The sequence below is a fragment of the Hyaena hyaena genome, unplaced genomic scaffold, assembly GCF_003009895.1.
Source record: "Hyaena hyaena isolate Hyena2069 unplaced genomic scaffold, ASM300989v1 scaffold_982, whole genome shotgun sequence".
NCBI lineage: Eukaryota > Metazoa > Chordata > Mammalia > Carnivora > Hyaenidae > Hyaena > Hyaena hyaena.
In genome coordinates, this window is record NW_024081606.1 from 585,588 (window position 1) to 613,567 (window position 27,980).

At 35.2% G+C, this 27,980-nt stretch overlaps 1 protein-coding gene across 1 annotated transcript in view; it reads left to right on the plus strand.

Moving 5' to 3' along the window:
• Nucleotides 1–27,980, plus strand: part of BRWD3 (bromodomain and WD repeat domain containing 3) — a 186,644-nt gene that overhangs the window by 122,049 nt on the left and 36,615 nt on the right. The window contains exons 25-36 of the mRNA XM_039221266.1: nucleotides 3,817–3,924; nucleotides 5,324–5,448; nucleotides 7,149–7,231; nucleotides 8,332–8,443; nucleotides 9,431–9,492; nucleotides 9,583–9,738; nucleotides 10,619–10,739; nucleotides 11,727–11,852; nucleotides 11,941–12,019; nucleotides 24,865–24,921; nucleotides 26,058–26,198; nucleotides 27,105–27,179. Coding sequence (XP_039077197.1) covers nucleotides 3,817–3,924; nucleotides 5,324–5,448; nucleotides 7,149–7,231; nucleotides 8,332–8,443; nucleotides 9,431–9,492; nucleotides 9,583–9,738; nucleotides 10,619–10,739; nucleotides 11,727–11,852; nucleotides 11,941–12,019; nucleotides 24,865–24,921; nucleotides 26,058–26,198; nucleotides 27,105–27,179 — 1,245 coding nt within the window. The remainder of the gene's footprint in view (nucleotides 1–3,816; nucleotides 3,925–5,323; nucleotides 5,449–7,148; nucleotides 7,232–8,331; nucleotides 8,444–9,430; nucleotides 9,493–9,582; nucleotides 9,739–10,618; nucleotides 10,740–11,726; nucleotides 11,853–11,940; nucleotides 12,020–24,864; nucleotides 24,922–26,057; nucleotides 26,199–27,104; nucleotides 27,180–27,980) is intronic.

Consider the following 27,980-nt stretch of genomic DNA (forward strand, 5'->3'; position numbering starts at 1 on the left):
ACTGCCAGCTCAGAGCCTGGAGCCTGTTTCAGTCTGTGACTCCCTCTCTCTCTGACCCTCCCCTGCTTACGCTGTCTCTCTCTCTCTCTCTCTCTCTCTCTCCTAGAAATAAAAAAAATTAATAATAAAAAAAAACATTTGAATGATATTCTTGCTGGATAGGGTATTCTTGACGCAGATCTTTCCCATTCAGAACTTTGCATAAGTCATGCACTCCTCTCTGGTTGGCCAAGTTCCTTTTAGGAAATTTGCAGCTGCCTTGTGTCTTTTCTCTTGCTGACTCTCAGACGTTACTTTATCACTGTATGTTATACATTAAATTATAGTATGTCTTGGTTTGGCCTGCTTTTGTTTATTTTTATGAGAGTTCTCTGTGCCTCCTGGATCTAGATGTCTGTTTGCTCCCCCAGATTAGGGGAAGGTTTCAGCTTTTGTTTCTTCAAATAAATTTTCTATGCCCTTTTCTCTCTTCTTCTTCCTCTTCCTCCTCCTCCTCTTTGACTCTTGTAATGTGTATGTAATTAAGTTTGATGAAGTCACTGAATTCTCTAAATCTATTCTTCTGTTGCACAATTCTTTCTTTTGTTCAGGTTCATTACTTTACATTACTTTGTATTCTAGGTCACTAATTCATTCCTTTGCTTCCAGCCTGCAGTTCATTGCCTCAAACATGTTTCTAATCTCTTCTTTTTCACTCTTCATATCTGATTGTTTTTTAACTCTTTTATGTCTGTCATAAGGGTGTCACTAATGTCTTCTTTTTTTATTGTTTATTCATTTTTGGGAGAGAGAGATTGATACAGAGTGTGAGCAGGTAAGAGGCAGAGAGAGAGGGAGACGCAGAAACCAAAGCAGGCTCCAGGCTCTGAGCTATCAGAGCCTGTTGCATGACTCAGATTCATAAACCCACGAACCAAGAGAGCATGACCTGAGCTGAAGTCAGACACTTAACTGACTGAGCCCCCAAGGCACCCCTGGTGTCTTCTCTTTTCAGTATCAGTACTTTTATGATTATTGGTTTAAATTTTCCATCAGGCATGTTGTTTATATCTGTTTCACTTAGATCTCTGGCCTGTGGTCTTATCTTGTTCTTTCATTTGGGATGAATTCCTCCATCTTGGTATTTTGTCTAAGTCTTTACCTTCCTCTCTTCTTTTTATAAAAAAAGTTATGCATCCTTCTCCTGAAAGTAATGGCCTTATGAAGAAGAAATTATGTAGTGCCCAGGGCCTGGCACTTCAGGGAGTGTCTCAGATGTGTGCTGTTTACTCTGCTGTTGTGTTTTGGATGCTCTATACTTAAGGCTATTCATTTGCAGAGGCTATCCTTGCTTGCCGTGGGCTGTTTTTGGTCCCCTGGCCTAAACGTGATGAGTTTTAACTAAGTGTGGTCTGGTCTTGTGAAATGAGACCTGTCACCACCTCCATCAGAATTGAGGCTCTACAGTACTCTGGTAAGGAGACTTGGTGTGGACAGGAGCTTCTTCTAGTTTTCTGGGAGAGAGGCCTATTCCAGTAGGACTAAGGTAAGCCTGACTGAGAAAGGCAGTTCTACCAGAACACAGGGGTGTGGAGCTTGGTGTATGCAAGCTAGGCAGCCAGTGTCGGTGTTTTGCTGCTTCCTGTGGTGGTTCTGTGTTTATCCTTAGGAGCAGGGGAGGGAAATAGGACCAACTAGCTCCTTTGTTCCCAGAGAGAGGTCTCTGTGAATGCTTCCTCTTAGGGACATACTCCAAGAAGAGCAAAAAATCTCCCCAGTGTGTGCCCTACGCACACTTCATTTAACTGTTATCCCTACTGTCTGCACCCGAGTTCTTTGCCTGCCTTCTGTCTAGGAGCAGGGCAGTGCCCTTCTGGCTCTATACCAGCCACGCACACTATTCTTTAAAACTCAGACTTTAACAAAGCCCTGCTTGTTGCAAAGCCTTACAAAATTCATCTCCTGTCTTTTTCTAAGCCAATGGCTTTGGGGAAATGTTCTCCTTGTATGTACCCCTATAAGCTCCTCTCTCCCACTTCATGATCATGGCTCTCCCTCCCCTTCGCCCTACCCGCAACAATCCGTTTCTCCCCTAAACCATGTCTCCACTTCTTACCTTCTTCAATAAGGCCTCTTCTCTCCCTTCAGTTTTGGAGTTTGTTCTGTCAATTTTCAGGTCTATTTCTGTGGTATTTAGGATGATTTGGTATTTATCTAGTTGGGTTCTTAGAATGACAGGAGTGTGGGGTCTTCCTGCTCTGCTGCCATCTTCCTCTAAGGAGAGTAATTTTTAATTAATGTTAGAAGATTTTACAAAAGACAACACTGATCTCTATGTTCTATGTCTGATGAGACACCTCTCTATAGGACCATATTTACTTTGATGGAATCACTTTCCCTCTACTTTATTAAATTTAGAATATGCTTATATGCCTCAGGAGTAGTGTATATTAGGTAATGACAATTATGCAGAAAATGGAGGAGGTATATAAGTGAGTTAGTCAGTGAAATACATAAATTAAAGAATGTTTTTAAAGAACTCATAAAACTCATCCTTCTTCTAATGGAGGAGGTATGTAAATCAGACAATGAAATACATAAATTAAATAATGTTTTTAAAGAATTCATAAAATTTGTACTTTGTATAAAATCAATCTCTCAATGGCAGCATTACTTTTTATTTTAAATGTTAAGCCTTCAGCATTTTGCCTAGAATAGCCACAGATCATTGTCTTTAAAAATACTCATTCTTACAAGTCTGACTTAAATGCCAACTTCTCCTAGATGTTATCCCTACTTTCCATTTGCCTGCCACTCTTTCCTCATGAGATTTCACCTAAATTATTTCTCTCTTTTGATACTTAGTATATTCAGCCTTAAATTATATTCATATATTTACATGTCTGCCCATATACTTGAGGGAAAGGATTTTATTTTGGTATGTTACCACTGCACCCAGTGCCTTATACACATGTTCAATCAGTATGTGTTGTGTACGGGAATATATATGTAATAAATTATATATGAATAACATTTTTATTATTGATATTTTTACTCTCATGTTTATATACTAATATTTAAATCATTTTAGTATTCTACTTGTATTTTTAGGTATTAGAAATTCTGACTTAGGCAATGTTGATTGATGGAGTATGTTAGCGTATTTTTTAATCTTGGTTATGTTTTTTGTTGCATTTAAAAAAAATTATTATCTCTACTACCACTTTAAAATTTTTGGGAGCAAGAAACCTTTTCTTTATCAATCAGAATATGGTAGTCAATGCTGTCCTAAGGAGGTGAAGGGTGTTACTAAGCACTCAAATTCATTTTCTTTCCATACTGTGCCAGTTCTGATGTTAATTCTTACAAAAGAAAAATTGTAATCTGTTTAGAAATTACTGTTTAATAGCCTGTGGTTAGAATTATATGTATATATCTAATTTCTAGGATGATTATTAAAATGTTGGTATTTAGAATATTTATCATAGTTTGAAATATAATATATTAAATATATTATATTAACTATTAAAATATGACCAGTACTGTATACATTTGTCATTGTTTCTTCTTTCTTCAGAAATTTATGAATCAGCTAGAAGGAGAAGGATTGTGTATACAGTGTTTATATTATGCAGTACTTAGTACAAGGCAACATAGGCATAAATACTGAGTGAACATTATTTGATGGTGACAAATAATTTTATTATACATTTTTTTCAAAATTATAATTATGTTGTAAACAGAAGACATTTGTAAGAGTATATACTGGAATGCATAGAGTTGTTAATTAAATAAGATGCTGCTTTTTATTTTAATACCTTATGTTTTTTGTTTTAGCTTATCTATTTCAGGCAAGGACATGAAGCTTATGTGCGGGCTGTAAGGAAGTCAAAAATATACAGCCTTAATTTACAAAAACAGCCATGGAATAAAATGGATCTCAGGGTAAGTTTGCCAAATTCATAAGCTATGCAAAGTAGCTTTGGAATTAAGTTACTTGCCTATATGCTTTTTCTCAGTTTCATACTTATTTCACTATTGACTGTGCGTCTAAGATAAGGTGATGTACCATACTCTTGTACAACAGTTATGGGTCACATTTTATGTTTCCTGAAATTTGTATGCCACTTGCTGTCTTGATTATTTGACCTGATTTTTTTCAAGCTTCAAGTCATCTAGTTTATACCATTCTATATTTGGAGCAAAACATTAGTTTCTTGGTGTGGTTATTTTCTTGAGCAGTTTTGTTCATTCTGGAGGCTCTATAAACTGACTTTGTGTGTGGACTACAGACACCCTTAAGTTTCGAGTGGCTTTAAGTAAATATCATAAATATCATAAATCCCAAGAAATTCAGAACTTTGTGGTGCTTTATGGATTATCTATTTTGATATAGTACCTATATAGCTACATGATATTGAGTTAAATAGGTATGTTTAATTTTTAGAGGTTTTTATGACTATGAATACATATTCATTCATTTTTTCATACATATATAGATACATGCAAACAAACAGACATAAAGATACATACGTCATCATTTCTCGTTAGGTTTATGCATGTCGTCTTCTTTTGTTTTTCCAACTTGGGGAACAAGAGACCTAAGAGCAATTTTATAGTGGTTTTCCAGGTAAATGAAGGATTGTTGTGTGATGATGCTTAGCAGAAAGCATACGTGAATGTAAGTTTATTGAAATAAAGATTTAGACACTTGTAAAGTATTGTATTAAAGTTGTGAGGTATGAAAATATGTTATCAAACAAGCTTTACACAATCATCTCCTGGGAAATAGGGATGCTATCATCTATTCTAAATCAAGTGGAAGTTGAGTTAAACAAGTTACTATACCTATAAAACTCAGTTTTGCCATCTGTTAAGTATGACTAATAATCAGTTATGAGGGTGGTTTGTAAAATAATATTGTATTAAAATATGTAAGCCCTTTATATAGACCCATACATGTCTACCTGCATACTTACATAATTTTTTCTTAACCAGGCAGAGCATCATAATCCCCTGGGGAGTTCTTTCAAAATATGTATGACTAAGCTTGTACCTCAGACCTATTGAATTCAATTCTATAGGAGTAGGTTTTAGGAATATGAATTTTAAAAATGTTCTTAAGGGGATTTTGTTGCTTATCCTTGGTTTAGACCCCTGAAGTATACTATGACTTGATATTAAGTGTCAAGGACTATGTCTTACTGCCTTTAACATGTAGGGGAATGCTTAGTATTTGGTGAGTATTCAGATAGTTTTTTAATTGTTCAAAAATAATGAAATAATATGCAAATGTCAGGCATTTATATTGAAAGTAATAATTTATTGGTATTCTCATGAATAGGAACAAGAGTTTGTTAAGATTGTAGGAATCAAATATGAGGTTGGCCCACCTACATTATGTTGCTTGAAGCTTGCATTTCTGGACCCCATTTCAGGCAAAATGACTGGAGAATCTTTTTCCATTAAGTGAGTAGCTGTCTCTGGTTGTGTGTGTGTGTGTTTTAATCCCAATCATAGATTCTGTAGAGTGCAAGGCTTGATGGGAGAGAAAATACTATAGTACTATAGACTTTAGAGTTTTAAAGACCAGGGTTTAATGTTTAATTCTTGGTTTGTTTCTCTACATAATAGCTATATGTAAACTTCATGTGTGCGTGTGCATGTGTGTGTAGCAAACATATATGTACTGTAGTATGTTTGTGTGTGTATACAGTTAACCCTTAAACAATGTGGGGAGTTATGGGCTCTGACCCCCCACAGTTGAAAATCTGTATGTAACTTTTGACTCCAGAAAAATTTAAGTACTAATAGCCTGCTATTGAACAGAAGCCTTACTGATCACATAAACTTTTGACTAATATGACTAATAATCATGAGAGAGAGAATATATTTACAGTAACATATGTATATTTATCGAAAAAAGTCTTGGCCTGCAGGGTTCAAAACTGTATTGTTTAAGGGTCAACTGGAGATATATATATATATATATATATATATATATATATATATATATATATATATGTGAGCAAGTTACTTAACCTCTCTGAATTTATGCTTTCATCTATAAAATGTAACTGTTAATAACTGCCTCAAGATTGTTGTGATGAATTAAAAGAAAACCTTTATAAATGTGCAACAGTATGGTTGAAACATGGTAGTTGCTTTTACTTCTGTTAACAATAAAAGAAATAACTAGTCAGCGGTACATTCCTTAGAGTACATTCCTAAGGAGACGAAAGAACATCAATTCATACTTTTCTAATTATAGAGTCTTTTATATTAAGAGTCCAAACTTTAAGGACCTTCCTTGGTATCTTTATGTTATTGAAATGATAGGGTAGTAGGCAGGGGACTAACAAACAAAAGCAGATGGAGCTTATTTTTTTATTATTATTATTCCGTTCATTCATACTTTTAACCACTGTCTCACAATTTTCCTTTTATTTTTTTTAATGTTTTATTTATTTCTGCGAGAGAGACAGCATGAGCAGGGGAGGGTCAGAGAGAGAGGGAGACACAGAATCTGAAATAGGCTCCAGGCTCTGAGCTAGCTGTCAGCACAGAGCCCGATGTGGGGCTCGAACCCACGAACCATGAGATCATGACCTGAGCTGAAGTCGGACACTTAACCGACTGAGCCACCCAGGCACCCCACAGTTTTCCTTTTAGACTTAAACATTTTTTTTAAAACATACTTTACTGTCAAGTTGGTTTCCACATAACACCCAGTGCTCATCCCAGCAAGTGCCCTCCTCATGCCCATCACCCATTTTCCCCTCTCTCCCACTCCTCATCAACCCTCAGTTTGTTCTCACTATGAGAATTGAGTTCTCAGTATAAGTCTCTTGTGCTTTGTCTCCTTCCCTCTCCTTAAGTATTTTTCCCCTTCCCTTCCCCTATGGTCCTCTGTTAAGTTTCTCCTGTTCCACATATGAGTGAAAACATATAGTATCTGTCTTTCTCTGCCTGACTTTTGACTTAGCATAATACCCTCGAGTTCCATCCATGTTGCTACAAATGACCAGATTTCATTCTTTCTCATTGCCATGAACCTTTAGGCTTACAACAGTTTTTAAACTCCACTTTAAACATTTATCTCTGGATATTTAGTGTCATATGCTGTTATATTTGTTTACTGTTTCATACGTACTTTATTTTTTATACAGGTATCATGACATGCCAGATGTCATTGACTTCCTTGTGCTACATCAATTTTATAATGAAGCCAAAGAAAGGAACTGGCAGATTGGTAAGTATAAAATTCTTACTTAATAACAATTAAGTTTGAAATAGAGCAACTTTTTAATTCTAATTTAATATAAATTAGCTAGTATAACATCTAGTTGGTAGAAGCTGTTAACCAAATTAGAAAAATCAAATTAAATTTTCCTCAGTTATTTTTAGGTGATTTTATGCACAGTATGTTTAGCATATATCCTCTAAGCTTTCTGTTAATATCTAATCTACTAGAATACAAATCTGAATTAAAAAGATAATCATCAAATGTCACTTGCCCTAGTATAGAGTACTTAACACTTGGGCTCTTAAGCAGGCCATTACTGATTGTGATTTTCTTTCTTTATTTCTCTTTTTGTCTGTCACTCTGTCTTTCTCTCTCTGTCATTGTTTCTCTCTTTACCTCTGCCTCTTTCTACCCCTTTTCTCTTCCTCTCCCTTTCCCTCCTCTCCCATCTCTTCCTTTACCCCTTCACTATTTAATCTTAGGCAAGTTTTTAATCTCTCTGTGTCCCACTTCCATTATCTTTATGATGGGAATCACATCACAGCATACCTGTAAGGTGATGTGAGCAATAAATAATAGCACTTAAAATGGTACCTAAGTACTTAAAATTTATAATATGTAAATAATTGTATCAGTACTTCTGAATTCTCCTTTCTTACATGGAAGAAACATTTTTGTCTACAATAGTTTGGGTTTATAATCCTTAGCCCTTTAGAGGCAGAATAGTATGAAGAGATTTTTAAAGGCAAAAAACTGAAATCAAAAAGGAAAAGACACAACTGTAGTAACATACGCACAGTACAAGAAAAAGTATGCCTAATGATGATCATAAGTAATTGCTAAAAAGTAGATTATATGTGGTAACATTTATTTAAGAAGACATGGTCATATTTGATTTATCTTAGAAAGATTACTAGTACTTGGAAATCAACATCCTTAAAGAGAGTAAAATATAAAAGTTATTTATCTGGGAAACTCAGATTGAAACCTCTAATAATGCTAGATAGAAGGCTACTTCTATGTCCAACAAAAAGTAGCAATTTAGAGTGTGAACAAAGCTGTTACTCTCAAAAACATCCTTTTAAGAATTTCTAAAAACATTATAGGTGATAGATTCCGCAGTATAATTGATGATGCCTGGTGGTTTGGGACTGTGGAGAGTCAGCAGCCTTTTCAACCAGAGTACCCTGATAGTTCTTTCCAGTGCTACAGTGTTCAGTAAGTACAGTTACAGTGTTTTATGCGTGATTATAATACTGTAGTACTATATGGACTTTCTGACTCTACCAGGAATAATACCTTGTTACTTTGACTTAATCTTTATCTAACCTGTATCAGTAAGAAGGTAATCCTAGTACCTGTAAGGAAGGAATTTGATGATAGACCTCTTTCTCCAATATGCATGCTAAAACAAAACAGGAACTGAAGACTTATTTGTATCTCCCTTATGCCTGTATTTTCTTTTAAGTATTTCTGTTTTAGACAAGAATTGCAACTATTATTTCATGAAGAATACTGAAATTAATTCAGTGTTTAAAATAATTGTTTGGAATATATCAGTAAGTATTAGTAACCCAGTCTTTTATTTAATGGTATGAATTCTAGGCATAGGTGACTGCATTATGTTTGGATGTACTATTTGTCTACAACATTTACTTTAGTTTTTCATTAAGTACAAGCATTGTAAGATTTATAATGAATGAAGTTTTCTTCTCAAGAATGATCAATCTTTATTCTGTGAGGATTGACTTTAAGTTTCCATATTCCTGATCCCAAGGGAATAATAAAATTTTGGAGATACTGTAATACTTAAGCTGTTAGGATAAAGTGGATTGTCTCACAGAAAGAATTGATCTATTAAAATTGACTTTCTTAACCTGAAAGGAATTTTCCAAAGAGATATTTTCATTATGTACCTTGGGCTAATATTGAATACATGCTTGATGGAATTCAAATAAAAAGCCAAGTAAAACTAACTGTAAGTTTACTGCTCTCTGTATTTCATATTGGTGGACTGTATTTTCTATTTTTTTTCTTTTCTCTATTAATTAAAGGTTTATTATCTTTATATAAGTGAAATTGGACTTTAAGGAAAACTATATTGTCCTTTTCCAAATTTTACCCCCAAGAAGTCATGCAAGTTATGCTAGTATATAAAAGTAAGTGTCCTATGAATTTGATTTGTATCTTGTTATTTTTTAATAGCTGGGACAATAATGAGAGAGAAAAGATGAGCCCCTGGGATATGGAGCCAATTCCAGAAGGAAGTAAATACGCTTTTAAAAATGAATTATAATTCAGTGTCAGTAGCACAATATTGGAAACTAATCATTTCTGATTTTTCATCTTATACATAGCTGCCTTTCCAGATGAAGTTGGTGCTGGTGTTCCTGTGTCCCAGGAAGAACTGACTGCTTTGCTATACAAACCCCAGGAAGGAGAGTGGGGGGCTCATTCCAGAGATGAGGAATGTGAACGGGTTATTCAGGGCATCAACCACCTTCTCTCCCTGGGTATGGTGAATATGAAAGAATATTAGGAAGGAACAAGGAAAACCAGCAGAATTTTAAGTTCTATAAAAGGAAATAAATTTTTCACTGTATACTTTTAACCCAAGAGCCACTTTTTTTTTATAGGTAGTTTATTGTCAAGTTGGTTTCCAACAACACCCAGTGCTCATCCCAGCAAGTGTCCTCCTCCATGCCCATCACCCCCCCCCCACCCACACCCATCAGTCCTCAGCATTCAAGAGTCTCTCATGGTTTGCCTCCCTCCCTCTCCGCCACTATTCCCCCCCTTCTTATTCCCCACGGTCCTCCATTAAGTTCCTCCTAATCCCAAAAGCCACTTTTAATCAAGTGATTCTAGTCTTAATATTCTTATATATTTGGCCATTGTAATGATTGATAATTTTTTTTCTATTCTCTGGGAACTTATATAATAGTGAAGACATGGCATACAGTGGTCTTTTACTTTCTTGAGTTACTTTGGCTCTCTAGCTATTCCCTGTGCCTGACTTTGGTTGAGTTTTTTGGTAGACAGTAGATGAGTAATATTTTTTACTCACATGTCTAAGCTGTATTATCTAAAACATATCACCTGAGCTGTTTGGTATTTACCCAGAAAAGATAGATTTGAGGTTAAACACAGTTCTCCTTTTATTTGTCTCATTGAACCTGATTTGAACCAGTGTATCATGCATGATTCATAGATACTATATCCAAATAAAAAGAATAACATTTTAACAATATTTGTCTAATATTTTCATAATTGAACCATTAAAATTTTAGTAATGTAGTACATTGTCCTCCCTTATGATTTATATATGTTTTTGTTAACATGAAACATTAATGTCTTTTATAACTACCTTTTTTGATTTTGGTAATATTATAGATTTTGCCAGCCCTTTTGCTGTTCCAGTGGATCTCAGTGCCTATCCCTTGTATTGTACTGTAGTTGCTTATCCAACTGACCTCAACACCATTAGGCGGAGACTTGAAAATCGCTTTTACAGGTCTGTTTAGTTTTATTATTTACTATAAAGTTTATAGCTTTACATCTTTTGTGTTCCTTTTTGCATAATGATACAGTGATAATCATTCAGTATACCTACTTCAAAATTTCTTCTAAAGATTTGGAACACTAATTTCCCTTTATCTGATAGATTCTCAGTCTTCCAGGGTAAGGAGGATGAAATAAAGGACAGAGAGGACATTATGAGTAGCACAACTCATGTGTGAAACAAAAACTATGGTTAACCTTAATTTATTAAAGGTAGATTAAGTGGTTTGTGAATTCATCATGATTAAGGTGCTACAGAAAGTTGCAGCATGTTTGAATCCCCTGTTGAGGAATTAGGCAGCAGTTAGGTTTCATTACCAGCCCCAATATGTGTTTAGATAAAAAGCCAAGTTAATTTTTTTCTTCGTTTCAGTTTGGAGTGGAATAATTATGAGAGAGTAGTGGAAGGCAGCTTTTGGTACCTCTCTAACCCCAGAGTCCATTGTCCTAATCACGGTTATTCCAACATGAACTGGTTATAAATATAGCCAATTGGGTGTATTTTATAACATTACATATAATTTCATTTGATAATATACATCATAAAAGTAACTACATAAAATTCTTTTTCTAAAACCTGGTTTTACTTATTTTTCTTGATCTTCTAATTTCTTCCCTTGAAATTTGAACATTTTCTTGACTTTATAAAACCACTGTGTTTATACTTATATGGTTAAATCTCTATTTACCTAAAATGTCCTGGGTCATTTCTTTTTAATATGCAGTCCAGTGGTTCTCAGTGCTTGCCTATGCTTCAAATACTGTAATTGTATACCTTTATTAGTACATATCAGTTATACACATGTATTAAGTCACATACATATATTAGAACACCTTTGACATACCATGATTGAGTGCCTAGTTGTTCTATGTTGTATATCCTTAGGACAGACTTTAGATGTATCAACCAAGAGTAACGGGGTTATTTTTTCTTTCATAGGAGAATATCAGCATTAATGTGGGAAGTGCGCTACATTGAGCATAATGCTAGGACTTTCAATGAGCCAGATAGTCCTATAGTTAAAGCAGCCAAAATTGTAACTGATGTCTTACTTCGATTTATTGGGTAAGAAGCAGTTTTATCTTCCCCAGGAGCTGACATCTGATTTTAAAAATAATATATTTAAATGTATTTTGACTTCCTTGTTTCATAGGGATCAGAGCTGTACTGATATATTGGATACCTACAATAAAATTAAAGCAGAAGAAGTAAACAGCACTGATGCAGAAGAGGTGAGAATCACAGCATGATTAATAGGCATGAATTTCTTTTCTGTTTTTTGAAATACAATAAGTATTGTGTGTGTTATAACTGGCTATAAGCATTGAAGCTGATTTCTGAAAGCTGACTAATCACCTTCATATTTTTATATTCAACTCTTTAACTGTATTTAGATGGTATATACCAGAAATGTAATGGTACTAAAATTTTTAGAGACAGGTGGCCAGTCGTCCTATTTGACTCAGTGGGTTTCAGTGATGAGAAATCACCACTTGATTTTCCAGCCATAAAAACAAGACAAGCCATTAAATATTTAAAAAGAACAGTTAGTTTTTGGAAATTTTAATAGAAATTTGTTTTCTATACCATATATGTAAATTATTAAAGTATTTTAAAATTTCATGTATTAAAGTTTACATTTCTAGTAGTTTCATGGAATTGCTATTTGATTTATAGTATGGAAATTTATAACATAAGCTAATTTCTCTTAATGAAATCAAATTAGTCTTATCAGCAAACCTTCACATACTTAATTTCCCTGCCCAGACATATTCCCAATTTACATAAAGCTAGTTTTGATTGTAAGCTATGATGAAAAAAAAAAAAAAAAACAAGAAGAGGCTGAAACAATAATGTGATAATTCACTAAGTCTTTAGTGGAAAATAATTTGCCCCAACGATGAGTGATTCAAACACTCAGTGGCTATTGTATAGAGATATTTTACATGTTTATATTGTCTGTACTGTTAACATCTAGAATAGTAAATCTTCAATGTTTTTATTTTCTTTTTTTACTTTTTAGTGAGGTATAATTGACATATAATGTTATATTAGTTTCAGATGTACAACAAATGATTCTAAATGTGTGTACATTGTGAAAGAATCACCAATTAAGACTAGTCACCATCCATAGTTGTAGTTTTTTCATATAATAACTTAAAATTTATTTTCTTAACAATTTTATAATATATCCCTAAGACTTATTTATTTTGTAACTGAAGCTTTTACCTTTTAACCCACTACACCTATTTTGGCCCCCCACTCTATGCCATCTCTGGCAACTACCAGTCTGTTCTGTGTATCTATAAATAATTTTTTGATTCCACATATGAGATTATAGATGCTTTTCTCTGACTTCTGTCACTTAGCAGAATGCTAAGGCCCATCTATTTTTATCCCAAATGGAAAGTTTCCTTTTTATGGCTGAATAATATTCCATTAGGTATATATACTATTTTTTCTTTATCCTTTTACCCCTTAATGGGCACTTAACATCGTTTCTATATGTTGGCTGCTGCAAATAATCCTTCAGTGAATATATGCATATCTTTTAGAGTTAGTATTTTCATTTTCTTTGGATAAAAACCCAGAAGTGGAATTCCTAGATAGAGTAGCTCTTTTTTTAAAAAATATTTTGAGGAACCTCCATACTGTTTTACATAGGTTGCACCAATTTTCACCAACAGTCCACAAGTTTTCCTTTTTCTCCAAATCCTAACCAACACTCATTATTTCTTTTTTTCTTTTTTTTTTGATAACAGCCATTCTAACAAGTGTGAGGTGATATTATGGTTTTGATTTGCATTTCCCTGATGGTTATTGATGTTGAGCAGTGTTTCATGTACCAGTTAGTCATCTATATCTTCTTTGGGAAAATGTCTATTTAGATCCTTTGCCCATTAAAAAAAATTTTTTTTAGTATAGTTGACACACAATGTTACATTAATTTCAAACATACAACATAGTGATTCAACTTCTCTACATGTTATGCTATACTCACCACAATTTTAGCTACCATTTGTCATCATACAACTCTATTGCAATATGACTGACTTCATTTCCTATGCTGTGCCTTTTATTCCTATGACTTATTCATTCCATAACTGAAAGCCTGTATCTCGCATTCCCCTTCACCAGTTTTGCTCATCAACTTCATCCCCTTTCCCTCTGACAACCATCAGTTTGTTCTCTGTTCCAATGTTGTTTTTTACTCTTTCACGAAACTGTAATTGGTATAGGACATTGTATTATCAGAGTTAAATGCTATTTACATAATAAGGAAAACGAAAATATGCCAGTTAGTCTCCTGAAACTAATGAAAAAATGGTCATTTTTATTTCTGATAATTTATCTGTTGTGTCACATAAATGCATTTTGACTCAACATTTGATGTAGCAAGAATTACTCCTCAGAGTAGCATACTTGTGTTAGAATAGAAAACATTTATGTTCTAATCTCTTAGCAAATTGCAATTATACAGTACAGTTTTGTCAGTTATGGTCACCATGTTTTACTTTAGGTCCTTAGATACTCAGACCTTATTCATATTCTTGAAAGTCTGTACCCTTTTACCAATCTCTCCTTATTTCTCTTATCACCCAGTCCCTGGCAAACACTTTCCTATTCTATATTTTTGTGAGTTTGACTTTTTTTAAATGTTCCATGTATAATGATACCATGCAGTATTTGTTTTTCTCTGGCTTATTTCACTTAGCATAATGCCCTCAAGGTCCACCCATATTGTCACAAATGGTAGGTTTACCTTTTTTCTCAAGACTGAATAATATTCCATTTTTTGTATATATCACATCTTCTTTATCCATCTACCTGCTGACAATGCTTAGGTTGTTTCCCTGTCTTGGCTATTGTTAGTAATGCTGCATTGAACATGTGAATGCAACTTTATCTCTTTCATAATCCTGTTTTCATTTCCTTTGGATATATATCCAGAAGTGGAATTGCTGGATCATATGATAGATCTATCTTTACCTTTTTGAGGAACATCCATAATGTTTTCCATAGTGGCTATAGCAGTTTACATTCCTAACAACAGTGTTCAAGGGTTTCTTTTTCACCATATCTTTACCAACACTTGTTCTCTCTTGTCTTCTTGATGAGACTCATTCTGATACCTGAGAGATGATATCTTATTGTGGTTTTGGTTTGCATTTCCTTGATGATTAATGATATTGAGCATTTTTCACTAAGTGTTGGTCATTTGGATTTCTTATTTGTAAAAATGTCTATCCAGTTCCAATGCCCATTTTGTAATGGGGTTTTCATTTTTATTATGTAGTTGTATGGGATTTTTATATATTTTGGGTATTGGGTATTGGATACAAGATTTGCAAATACTTTCACTCAGTAGGTTGCCTTTTCATTTTGTTGATGGTTTCCTTTGATGTGCAGAAGCTTTTTAGTTGTATATAGTCCCAGTCATTTCCTTTCTTTTGCTATTTTTTATTGCCTTTGGATTTGATAAAATCCAAAAAAATTCATTGCCAAGACCAATGTCAGTGAGCTTACCCCTTGTGTCTTTTTTCCTAGGAATTTTATGATTTCATGTCTTATTACGTCCAAGTCTTTAATCCATTTTGAGTTTTATTCATTTATGCATGTATGTATGTATTTTAGTTTTAGATAATAGAATTTATTATTTTTATTTCAATTTTTTATTTAAATTCTAGTTAGTTAACATATATGGTAAAATTGATTTCAGGTATAGAATTTAATGATTCCTCTCTTACATATAATATCCAGTGCTCATCACAAGTGCTCTCCTTGATACCCCTTACCACATAGCCCATCCCCTGCCCACCTCCCTCCATTAGCCCTCAGTTTGTTCTCTAGCTTCCCTCTCTCTTTTTTCCCTTTCCCGTATGTTCATAATTTTTCTTTCTTATATTCCAAATATGAGTGAAATCATATGGTATTTGTTTCTCTCTGACTTAATTCACTTAGCATAATATACTCTAGCTCCATCCACATTGTTGCAAATGGCAAAATTTCATTCTTTTTGATGGCTGAGTAATACTCCATTGTTTATATGTATTCTACATCTTCTTTATCTGTTCATCATTTGATGGACGTTGGGCTTTTCCATAATCTGACTATTGGTGACAATGCTGCATGTCATGAGGGTGCATATGTGCCTTTGAATCTGGTTTTTTTTTGTATACTTTGGGTAAGTACCTAGTAATGCAGTTCCTGGATCATAGGGTAATTCTATTTTTAACTTTTTAAGAAACCTCCATCCTGTTTTCTGGAGTGACTTCACCACTTGGAATTCCCACCAACAGTGTAAGAGGGTTGCCCTATCTCTGCATCCTCACCAACACCCGTTTTTCTCTCTACTGTTAATTTAAGCCATTCTGACAATTATGAGCTAATATCTCATCATGGTTTCAGTGTGTATTTCCCTGATGAAGAGTGATATGGAGCAAGTTTTCACATGTCTGTTAGCCATTTATGTCTTCTTTGGAGAAATATTCACGTCTTCTGCCTATTTCTTAACTGGATTATTTATTTTTTGTGTGTTGCGTTTGATAAGTTCTTTATAAATTTTGGCTACTAACCCTTTATGGTTATGTTATTGGCAAATCTCTTCTCCCATTCCATAGGTTGTCTTTTAGTTTTGTTATTGTTTCCTTCACTGTACAGAAGCTTTTTTATCTTGATGAAGTCCCAGTAGTTCATTTTTGCTTTTGTTTCCCTTGCCTCTGGAGATGTGTCTAGTAAGAAGTTACTCTGGCCAAGGTCAAAGAGGTTACTGCCTGTGTTCTCCTATAGAATTGTGAAGATTTCCTGTTTCACATTTAGGTCTTTCATCCATTTAGAATTTATTTTTGTGTGTGTTATAAGAAAGTGATTTCATTCTTCTACATGTTGCTGTCTAGTGTTCCTAACACTATTTGTTGAAGAGACTATTTTCCACTGAATATTCTTTCCTGCTTTGTCAAAGATTAGTTGACCATAAACGTGTGGGTCCATTTCTGGGTTTTCTATTCTGTTCCATTGATCTATTTGTCTTTTTTTGTGCCAGTACCATACAAACTCTCTGGAGGACTACGGCTTTATAATATAACTTTAAGTCCAGAATTGTGATGCCTCCAACTTTGCTTTCCTTTTTTAGGATTGCTCTAGCTATTTGGGGTCTTTTGTTGTTCCATGCAAATTTTAGGATTGTTCGGGCTCTGTGAAAAAATGCTGGTGGTGTTTTGATAGGGATTGAATTAAATGTATAGACTGTTTTGAGTAGTATGGACATTTTAACAGTATTTGTTCTTTCAATTCAAGAGCATGGAATGTTTTTTCCATTTTTTTGTATCCTCCTCAATTACTTTCATAAATGTTCTATAATTTTCAGGGTACAGATCTTATTACCTCTTTGGTTATGTTTACTCTTAAGTATCTTATGGGTTTTGGTGTAATTGTAAATGGGATCAATTCCTCGACTTCTCTTTTTGCTGCTTCATTATTGGTGTATCTGAATGCAACAGATTTCTATATGTTAATTTTATAACCTGTGACTTTGCTGAATTCATATATTAGTTCCAGTAATTTTTTGGTGGAGTCTTTTGGGTTTTCTACATATAGTATCACGTTATTGCAAGTAGTGAAAGCTTGACTTCTTTTCAATTTGGATGCCTTTTATTTCTTTTTGTTGTCTGATTCCTGAGGTTGGGACATTTAGTACTATGTTAAATAACAATAGTGAGAGGACATCCCTTTTGTGTTCCTGTCCTTAGGGGGAAAGGTCATAGTTTTTCCTCATTGAGCTATGGGTCTTTGCATATGGCCTTTATGAAGCTGAGTTGTGTTCCCTCTGTCCTTACTTTGTTGATGGTTTTTATCAAGAATGGATGCTGTATTTTGTTAAATGTTCTTTCTGTATCTATTGACAGGATCATATGGTTCTTATTTCTTTTATTAATGTGTATCACATTGATTGATTTGTGAATAATGAACCATGCTGTAACCCAGGAATAAATCCCACTTGATCATGGTGAATAATTTTTTAATGTACTCTTGGATTTGATTTGCTAATATCTTCTTGAGAATTATTGCATTCATGTTCATCAGAGATATTGGCCTGTAATTCTCCTTTTTAGTGGGGTCTTTGTTGCTTTTTGGAATCAAGGTAATGCTGGACTTGTAGAAGAAATTTGGAAGCTTTCCTTCATTTCTATTTTTTGGAACATTTTGTGAGAAATAAGTATTAACTCTTCTTGAAATGTCTGGTATAATTCCCCTGGGAAGCCATCTGGCCCTGGACTTTAGTTGTTGGGAGGTTTTTTATTACTGATTCAATTTCTGTACTAATTATGGGTCTGTTCAAATTTTCAATTTCTTTCTTTTTCAGTTATAGGTAGTTTGCATGATGCTAGGAATTTTTCCATTTCTTCTATATTTCCCAGTTTGTTGGCATATAAGTTTTCATAGTATTCTCTTATAATTGTATTTATATGGTTTTGGTTGCTATCTCTCCTCTTTCATTTGTGATTTTATTTCTTTGGGTCCATTCCCTTTTCTTTTCGATAAGTCTGGCTAGAGGGTTATCAATTTTATTAATTTTTTCAAAGAAACAAATCTTAGTTCCATTGATCTGTTCTGGGTTTTTTGTTTGTTTGTTTGTTTGTTTCCATGTAATTTATTTCTGCTTTATTTCCTGTCTTCTGCTTGTTTTTGGCTTTATTTGCTGTTCTTTTTTTTAAATGTGAATTTACTTTTAAGAGAGCATGGGTAGGGGAGGGGCAGAGAGAGAGGGGTACAGAGGATCCAAAATGGGCTCTGCACTGACTGCAGTGAGCCCAACGTGGGGCTCCAACTCACAAACTGCAAGGTCATGGCCTGAGCCAAAGTCGGATGCTCAGTCAACTGAGCCACCCAGGTGCCCCTTTGCTGTTCCTTTTCTGTCTCCTTTAGGTGTAAGGTCAGATTGCATATGAGACTTTTCCTGCTTCTTGAGGTAAGAATATATTGCTATGTACTCCCTCTTAAGACCAGCTTTGCTACATCCCAAAGGTTTTGGACTGTAATGTTTTCATTTACCATTGCTTCCATGTATTTTTTTAAATTTTTCTTTAATTTTCTTGTTAATCCATAGGATGTTTAACCTTCATGCATTATGGGTTTGGTCTTTCCAAATTTTTTCTTTTGGTTGATTTAAAGTTTCATAGCTTGTGGTCTGAAAATATGCATAATATAACCTCAATATTTTTGTACTTCTTAGAGGCCTCATTTGTGACCCAATGTGTGATCTATTCTGGAGAATGTTCCATGTGCATTTGAAAAGAATGTGTATTCAGGGCACCTAGGTGGCGCTGGATAGGCAGATGGCTGGGACACAGACATGGTGAAGGCAGGATTCTGTGGGAAGCCTGGGAAGACGGAGTTAAGTGTTTGACTTCAGCTTAGGTCATGATTTGGTGGTTGGTTGGTTCAAGCCCTGCATCAGACTCTGTGCTGACAGCTCAGAGCCTGGAGCCTGCTTTGGATTCTGTGTCTCCCCCACTCTCTTTGCCACTCCTCCATTCATATTCTATCTCTCTTTCTCAAAAATAAATAAACATTAAAAAATTACAAAGGAAAGAATGTGTATTCTGCTGCATTAGGATAAAATGTTATGAATATATCTGTTAAGTCCATCTGGTCCAGTGTATTATTGAAAGCCATTGTTTCCGGGGTGCCTGGGTGGCTCAGTCAGTTAAGTGTCTGACTTCGGCTCAGGTCATGATCTCACGGTTCATGGGTTTGAGCCCCTCATCAGGCTCTGTGCTGACAGGTCAGAGCCTGGAGCCTGCTTTGGATTCTATGTCTCCCTTTCTGTCTGCTCCTCCCTTTCTCATGCTCTGTCTCTGTCTCTCAAAAATAAATAAACATTAAAAAATTAAAGAAAAACATTAATAAAAAGAAAGCCATTGTTTCCTTGTTGATTTTCTACTTAGATGATCTGTCCATTGCTGTGAGTAGCATGTTATAGCCCCCTACTATTATTGTATTATTATAAATGAGTTTCTTTATTTTTGTTATTAATTGATTCACATATTTGAGTCTTTCAAGTTGGGGGAATAAATATTTATAGTTGTTAGATCTTGTTGGATAGACTCCTGTATTATGATATAATGCCTTGCTTTGTCTCTTGTCTTTGGTTTAAAATCTAGTTTGTATGATATAAATGTGGGTACTCTGCTTTCTTTTTATGTCCATTAGCATGGTAGATGGTTCTTCATCTCCTCACTTTCAATCTGGGGATGTCTTTGCATCGAAATTAAATCTCTTGTAAGCAGTATATTCATTGGGACTTATTTTTTTTTTTTATTCATTCTGGTGGTCTTCATCTTTTGATTGAAACATTTAGTCCATTTACATTCAGAAAAATTATTGGTAGTTAAGAATTTAGTGCCATTGTATTACCTGTAAACTCACTGAGCTGGAGATTTTTTCTGTTCCTTTCTAGTCTTGTTTCTTTGGTTCTTTCGCACTCAAAGGGTCCCCCTTAATTTTTCTTGCAGGACTGGTGTAGTGGTCACAGACTCCTTTGGTTTTTGTTTGGTGAAACTCTTTTATCTCTCCTTCTCTTCTGAATGACAGCCTTACTGGATAAAGTATTCTTGGCTTCATGTTTTCCCCTTTAGTATGTTGAATATATCATGCCATTCCCCTCTGGCCTACCAAGTTTCTCTGGAGAGATTTGCTATGAACCTGATTTGTCTTCACTTATAGATTAGGAATTTCTTTTCCCTTGCTTTCAGGATTTTTCCTTATGTCTATATTTTTTAAATGTTTTATTTATTTATTTTGAGAGAAAGAACGTGTGTGTGACCAGGGGAGGGGCAGAGAGAGAGAGAGAGAGAGAGAGAGAATCCCAAGCAGGCTCTGTGCTATCAGCACAAAGGGCTCAATCCCACAAACCATGAGATTGTGCCCTGAACTGAAATCAATAATTGGAGGTTTAACCAATTGAGCCACTCAGGCACCCCTCCTTATCTCTATATTTTAAATATTTTGCTCTGATACATCTTGGTGTTGGTTGGCTTTTATTGAATTTGATGGGAGTTCTCTGTGCCTCCTGGATTTGGATGTCTATTTCCTTCCCCAGATAAGGAAAGTTTTCAGATATTATTTATCAAATAAACCTTCTGCCCCCTTTCCCCTCTCTTCTTCTGGGATTCCTATGATACAAATGTTATTATACTTTATGCAATCCCTAAATTCCCTAAGTCTATATTCGTTATCCCATATTCTTCTTTCCCTCTTCTCTTCAGCTTCATTATTTTCCATAATTTTATCTTCTATATCACTGATTTATTCCTCTGCTTTGTCCATCCTCATTTTCATTACACCCATTGATTTTGATCTCCAGTCAGTTATAGCATTTTTTATTTCAGCATAACTAGCTTTTAGTTCTTTTATCTCTGCAGTAATGGATTATCTGCTGTCTTCTATGCTTTTGTTAATCACAGCTAGTATCTTTATGATTATTATTTTAAATTATTGTTCAGGCGTATTACTTTTATCTGTTTCAGTTAAATCCCTGGCCATGACCTCTTCGTGTTCTTTCTTTTGGTGTGAATTCCTCCATCTTATCATTTTGTCTAGGTCCCTGTTTTTGTGTGTGTGTTAGGAAAGTCTGTTATGTTTCCTAATTCTGGGAGTAAAGGCCTTATTAAGAAGAGGTCATATACTGTCTCCAGGGCCTGGTGCTTTAGAAAGTGTTTCAGAGTTGCACTCTGCTCTCGTGCTTTGGCTGGTCTTTCCTTCAGGTCAGTTCTCTGCAGAGTTTCTCCTTTTTGCAGTGTGGAGTGTTTGGACCTTGTCAAGTATGTGGCGTTTTAACTAGGTGTGCTTTGATTTGCTTGTTTAAATAAGCCTGATCCTGTTTTCACTGTAGCTGAAGGTTTGCAGCACTCTGATCAGTAGACTTGATAAGTGCAGGGAGTTTGTGCTCATTTTCTGGGGGAGGGGCCTGCTGGCACTGGTTCTCAGGCCACCTTGTCTTGGTAATGGTGCACCTGCAGGGCACAGTGGCACAGGGCTTGGTGTAAGCAGCTCCAGCCTCCCCTGAGGGGTGCTGTAATGCTCACTGAAGTCTGTCTCTGCTGCTGAACAGGGGAAATTGGCATTAGCTGGCTACAGAGCTGGCTGTCTCCAGAGAGGAGAGTTCATGCTCGCTGCTGTTCAGGAAGCCTTCACGGAAGAGCAAACAATCTCCCCTCTTGTGTCCCAGGCTTCCGTTAGAATCTTGCTTTCACCCTGCCTGTGTCTGAGCCATCTGCCCAGCCATCGGCAGTTTTTATCTCAGGCACACTGTCTGGGTTTCAAAACTCCGCAAATTTTTGGAACCCAGCACAGCATGGACTTGCACTGATCCTCTGGGTGAGAGTCTTGCCATGCTGTGTCTGGTGCCACTTTGTCCCAGAAAAGCAGTTGCATGACCATGCACAGGGCCCTGAATTTAAGGTGAAATGCAGCTGATAGGTTAGCAGCTTTAGCAGGTGCCCCTGCTGCCATGTTAATTATCAGTTGCTCTGTGCATTCTGCTGTCTCTTGTCTCAAGGTCAGTGCTACCTCTTCAAGAAGGGGAGCAGTTTCTCCTGGTGCAACCCAGTATATCCTCAGACCACACTGTCTGCCCTCTAGGTTCCTTCCTCCTAGGAGTACCACTAAGCCTACCAGGCATGACCCCAGTAATGGTTCGAACTTCTTAAACTTCAGATTTGAACCCTGCTACTTATAAAAATTTGTGATAATCAGCCCCTCCCCTTTTCCCAGTCAGTGGTTTTGGCGAAGAGTTTTTCTTGTACAATCCCCTACATGCTGCTTTCTCTCTTTATCTCTCTCTGTCTCTCTCTCTTCTTTATATGATCAGGCTCGCTTCCTTTCACAGCATTCGCAGTCCTTTTCTCCCCAAAATCAACTCTCTGCAGCTCCTACCTTCCACAGTGTGGCCATTTCCCCCCCCCCCCCCAGATGTGCAGTTTGTTCTCTCAGTCCTCACTGATTTCTCGGTCGTTCAGAAGGATTTGATGTTTATCTAGCTGTGTTCAAAGACAAGGCAAACATAGGGTCCCACTAGTGCTCCACCATCTGAATTCCTAATCTTGAGTTTTATATATGATATAAGATATGGATCAAGTTTCATTCTTTTGCATGTGAATTTCCAGTTCTCTCAGTACCATTTATTGAAGAGACTGTCTTTTCCCAAAGTATATTCTTGGCTCCTTTTTTTTTTATCAATTAACTGACCATACATATCAGTTTACTTCTGGGCTCTCTATTCTGTTCTTATCTGCCCTCTTATCTGTATATTTGTTTATATATATGTGTTTATTTTTTATACCAATACTATACTGTTTGTGTTTCTGTAGCTTTCTAATATAGCTTGAAATCCAGAAGTGTGAGGCCTCCAGGTTTGTATTTCTTTCTCAATATTGTGTTGTCAATTAGGAGCCTTTTTTGTGGTTCCATACAAATTTTAGGATTGTTTTCCCTGTTTCTGTGAAAAATGCTATTGGAATTTTGATAGGGATTGCACGTAATTTGTACATTGCTTTGAGCCTTATGGACATTTTAATATCAATTCTTCCAAATCATTACCACAGAGTATCTTCATTTATTTGTGTCTTCAGTTTCTTTCACCACTGTTTTATTGTTTTAGTGTGCAGACCATTCATCTCCTTGGTTAAATTTATATCTTGATATATTATTCCTTTTGATGCAGTTTTAAGTGATATTGTTTTCTTAATGTGTCTTTCTGATAGTCCTTTGTTACTTTATAGAAATGTAACTTACGGGGCGCCTGGGTGGCTTAGTTGGTTAAGCGTCCGACTTTCGCTTAGGTCATCATCTCGCGGTTCCTGGGTTTGATCCCCGCGTCGGGCTCTGTGCTGACTGCCAGCTCAGAGCCTGGAGCCTGTTTCAGAGTCTGTGTCTCCCTCTCTCTCTGACTCTCCCCTGCTCATGCTGTCTCTCTCTCCCTCTCTCTCTCTCCTAGAAATAAATAAAAAAATAAAATAAAAAAATAAAAAAGAAATGCAACTTATGTTTGTATATTGACTTAGTGTCCTGCAATTGTACTGAATTCATTTATTAGTTCTAACAGTTTTTCGGTGGACTCTTTAAGCTTTTATATATGTAATATATCATCTGTTAATGTACATAGTTTTACTTCTTTTTATGATTTGGATGTATTTTGTTTTTCTTGCCTAATTGCTATGGCAAGGACTTAAAATACTATGTCAAATATAAGTGGCTAAAGTGAGTATACTTGTTCCTGATCTGAGAAGAAAAGCTTTTAGTTTTTCACCATTGATCATGATGTTAGTTGTAGGATTGTCATAAGTGGCCTTTATTATGTTGCAGTATGTTCCCTCTACATCTATTTCATTGAGAGTTTTTATGATGAATTGGTGGTGTTCTCCTCAAAGTAGCATTCCTTGGGTTAAAATAGAAAACTACACTAAAATGTAATGCAACTTTATTTTATTGGAAAGGAGTTCCAATAGCTCATGAGCTGCTTTTATTTTCTCCTAGGCATTACCTATGTGCTTCACCACCACCAGGTGAATAATGGTGTGTGGACTTTGCCTCTTTGTATTAAAAAACTGTCCCTCAGAGGGATACTTGACTGAATCTTTAGGTTTTACTACACATTCATATTTTCGCTATAGAAAATAGATGTATTTCTTGAAACAGTAATAGATTAATCATGAGTAATTCATGATTATAATGTATTAAATAGCATGTCATATAGAATACCTTTTTTTTTTTAAATACTAACATTAGGTACAACTTTAGATACCAGTCACTATACTGTTTTGTTTTTTTTTTTTCATTTCCTATTCTGATTTACAGAGAACCCTTGTCTACTCTCTGAGTATATTTTCCAGCTTTTATCTAGCATATAGGCAAAGTTTGGAGTAATTGTCCCTTCAAACTTTGTTCTGCTTGTTGCCTGCTCCAATGTGGAAGTTAATTGTGATTGTATGTGCCATTTCTTTGTAAATGTTTATCAAATTTGTAAGACTTTGAATATAACTTAATATCTTTTCCCACTCTTTCCTTTTAATTTTAGGATACAGAAATGGTTGACTTAGATTCAGACGGTCCTGGTACTTCATCTGGAAGAATGGTGAGTGAATAAATAAACTGCTGAGAAGAAAAATTTTCAGGCTTCCTGTGTTAGGGATCCCTAAGACCAACTCCACCTATTTGGATAATTGCTAAAAGACTCACAAAACTCAGTGTGTATACTTGTGATTCATTGCTAATTGCAGTGGCACTATAAGGATATGCAACTGGACCGACCACGGTGAAATATACATAGGGAGTGTCTGGAGGAATCCATGCACAGGGTTTTTTATGCTCTCTTCCTTCTTTGAGGGCCCATACAGAGAACACTCTTCCCCTGCAATGAAAATGTAGCAAAATATATGTGATTAGAGACTCAGACCCCAAGGAATTTATTGGGAACTGGTTATGTAGACACCGTCTGACTAGCACATGCCAAGATTCCAGACTCCCAGAAAGCAGGAAAAATACAGGAACGCAGGTGTTCAGTACACATCGTAATGTTTGTAACAAACAAGAAATGGTTCAAGTACCAAGTACCCAGAATCCCAACTGAAGTCCAACATTATAAGCAAGCCCTGGTAAATATAGCAGCTCCATATCTGTTAACTCTGTTCTGTACACTTCCCCTCCATGGGAGTTAAACAAAATACTTCTTTTATATAAGGAAAATTTCCTTTGAAATACTGAAGGAAATCATATGAAAAGCATCAAATGGTAAGGGCTAGAATGACAACAAAGGATATAAGTAGATAAATAGATAGTTATTATAGATAGATACACATATATAACTAATAAATACATAATATATAAATACATACATAAAATGTATTATGCGTATGTTTCAATTTTGAGAAAATTATGATGCCATTGTCAAGTAGAATTAATTACCAGTAAATATTAAGGCATTAAGATTATTAACCTTGTAAAGGAAAAAAATGTTCCACTCTGTTTTATTTGTAGTTCAAGTTTTCTTAAAATGAAAATTTAGGATACTAGAATTCTTTCTATTCTATGAATATGCTATCTGGTTTTTATTTTTTATATTTTTGTCAGGGAGAATGTTGTCTAATCTAAACTAAGAAACTTAAATAGCAACTGCTCTGTTACAAAGATATATTAACATTAGGAAGACAGGAGAAAATCCATGAAGATTTAAGGAAAGAGCTTTAGATATAATTCTATATAAATCTACAGGTCAAATGTCGTGGCAGAAGACCGTCTTTAAAGTATAATCCTGATGCTTGGAGAAAACAATGCAAAGAGCTGTTGAGCCTCATTTATGAACGTGAAGACTCAGAGCCATTTCGACATCCAGCTGATCATCTTTCTTACCCAGTAAACATAAACTTGTTTAAATAATTGCCAATATGTAATTTCCCATAAATATACATGCTAAAATCTAGTTAAAAGTCAATTTTTCCCTTTTTTTCTTTCTTCCTTCTCTTCTTCCCTTCCTCCACCCCCTTTCCTCTCTTCCTTCCTCTTCCTTCCTCTTTTGTATATCTTTAAATTGTAAAAGTAGGTAATGATGTTAATCATGACTTTAAACTTCCTGTCATGTACTTTGTGTGTAAATTTGTGTGTAAACCAAATTTGAATCTAAATATCTTTGCGATATTCTTTTATTTTGGATATTTGTTTAATAAATTTCACTAACTTCTAATACACTTCTACTCATTGGAGACCCTTGGTAACATATGTCAGCCCTGTTTAAATTATAGTAAATGTGTTATCCAAAAGATAACTTAGAATAACCAATATATACCATGTTTCTTTTCATCAAAGATAAAAACATAAGAACTTAGATTATAGGATTCCTTTTTTAAAGGAGTATATCTGTTTATGTGTTGAATAACCTTTTACCATAGATAGCAAATCTATTTTAACATATTCAGAAAAATGGTATAGCGGTGTATCAGAAATGCATCAGACCATCCTCTGAAATTAGTAAACATAAATATTTTCTGCAGACACGTTCAGTTGAGAAGAATATTCAAACAAGAAACAAAATTATATTCAACAAAGCTTGTTTTGTTTGTAGGAAGTTTGTGTAGAATAAATTAATTTTGTGTTTCTCATAGTAGAGGAGAATGATGAATGTAGAATTCCTTCATCTTAAAGTACAATCAAGAAAAACTGAATTCCTATGGATCTTTGAGCTTTAAATCATAATTGCATTGCAAGCACTGATATTTTGTTGTGGTGGTCTGGAAATACAATATATCCTCTTTACCCTAATAGGGCCATCAGGAGCAAGAGGGAGAATCCTCAGAGTCAGTTGTTCCCGAAAGACAGCAAGATCCATCTCTTTCTGAGGTAGACGTAGTTGTCTCTCTCTCTTTTTTTTTAATTTTTATTTTATTTATTTACTTATTTTTGTTACAAATAGTTTATTGTCAAATTGGTTTCCATATAACACCCAGTGCTCATCCCCACAAGTGCCCTCCACCATGCCCATCTCTGCCCCCCCCCCCACCCATCAGTCCTCAGTTTTTGTCAGCATTCAAGAGTCTCTCATGGTTTGCCTCTCTCCCCCCCCACCATTTCCCCCCTTCTTCTCCCCCATGGTCCTCAGTTAAATTCCTCCTAATCCTCCTATACGTGCAAACAAGCAAGAAGATGTGGTTTATCTACACCATGGAATACTACATGGTAACGAGAAACAATGAAATCTGGCCATGTGTAGACGTAGTTGTCTCTTAAAAGACATATAGTATTTTTGCATTGTTTTACTTTTTAAAATTTCCATACTGTAAATGAAGCTTTTATAATTTGTAAAGCTGTTTTCCAACTCTTCTCACTGTCTTTTTATCTTTGATTTTTTTTGGTTATTTATATTTTGTTTTTAAAATCAACATGTGTTTTCTTTGTGGCATCTGCATACATGTTTGTTTCAATAGATCTAGAGTTACTGTAGCAGAGTAGAAAACATCAATTACATGATATAATTATATCTGTATTACAGCTGATTGTACCCACTTGGACTTCATTCAGCAAACTTATTGGGTCTTTTGAGCTTTGGTCACATTAACAAGTTCCAACATTTTTCCTCTATGATGATCTTTGTTTCTTAAGCTGTGTTGTGTTGGAATATACTTTGTTAGGATTTAAGCAAAA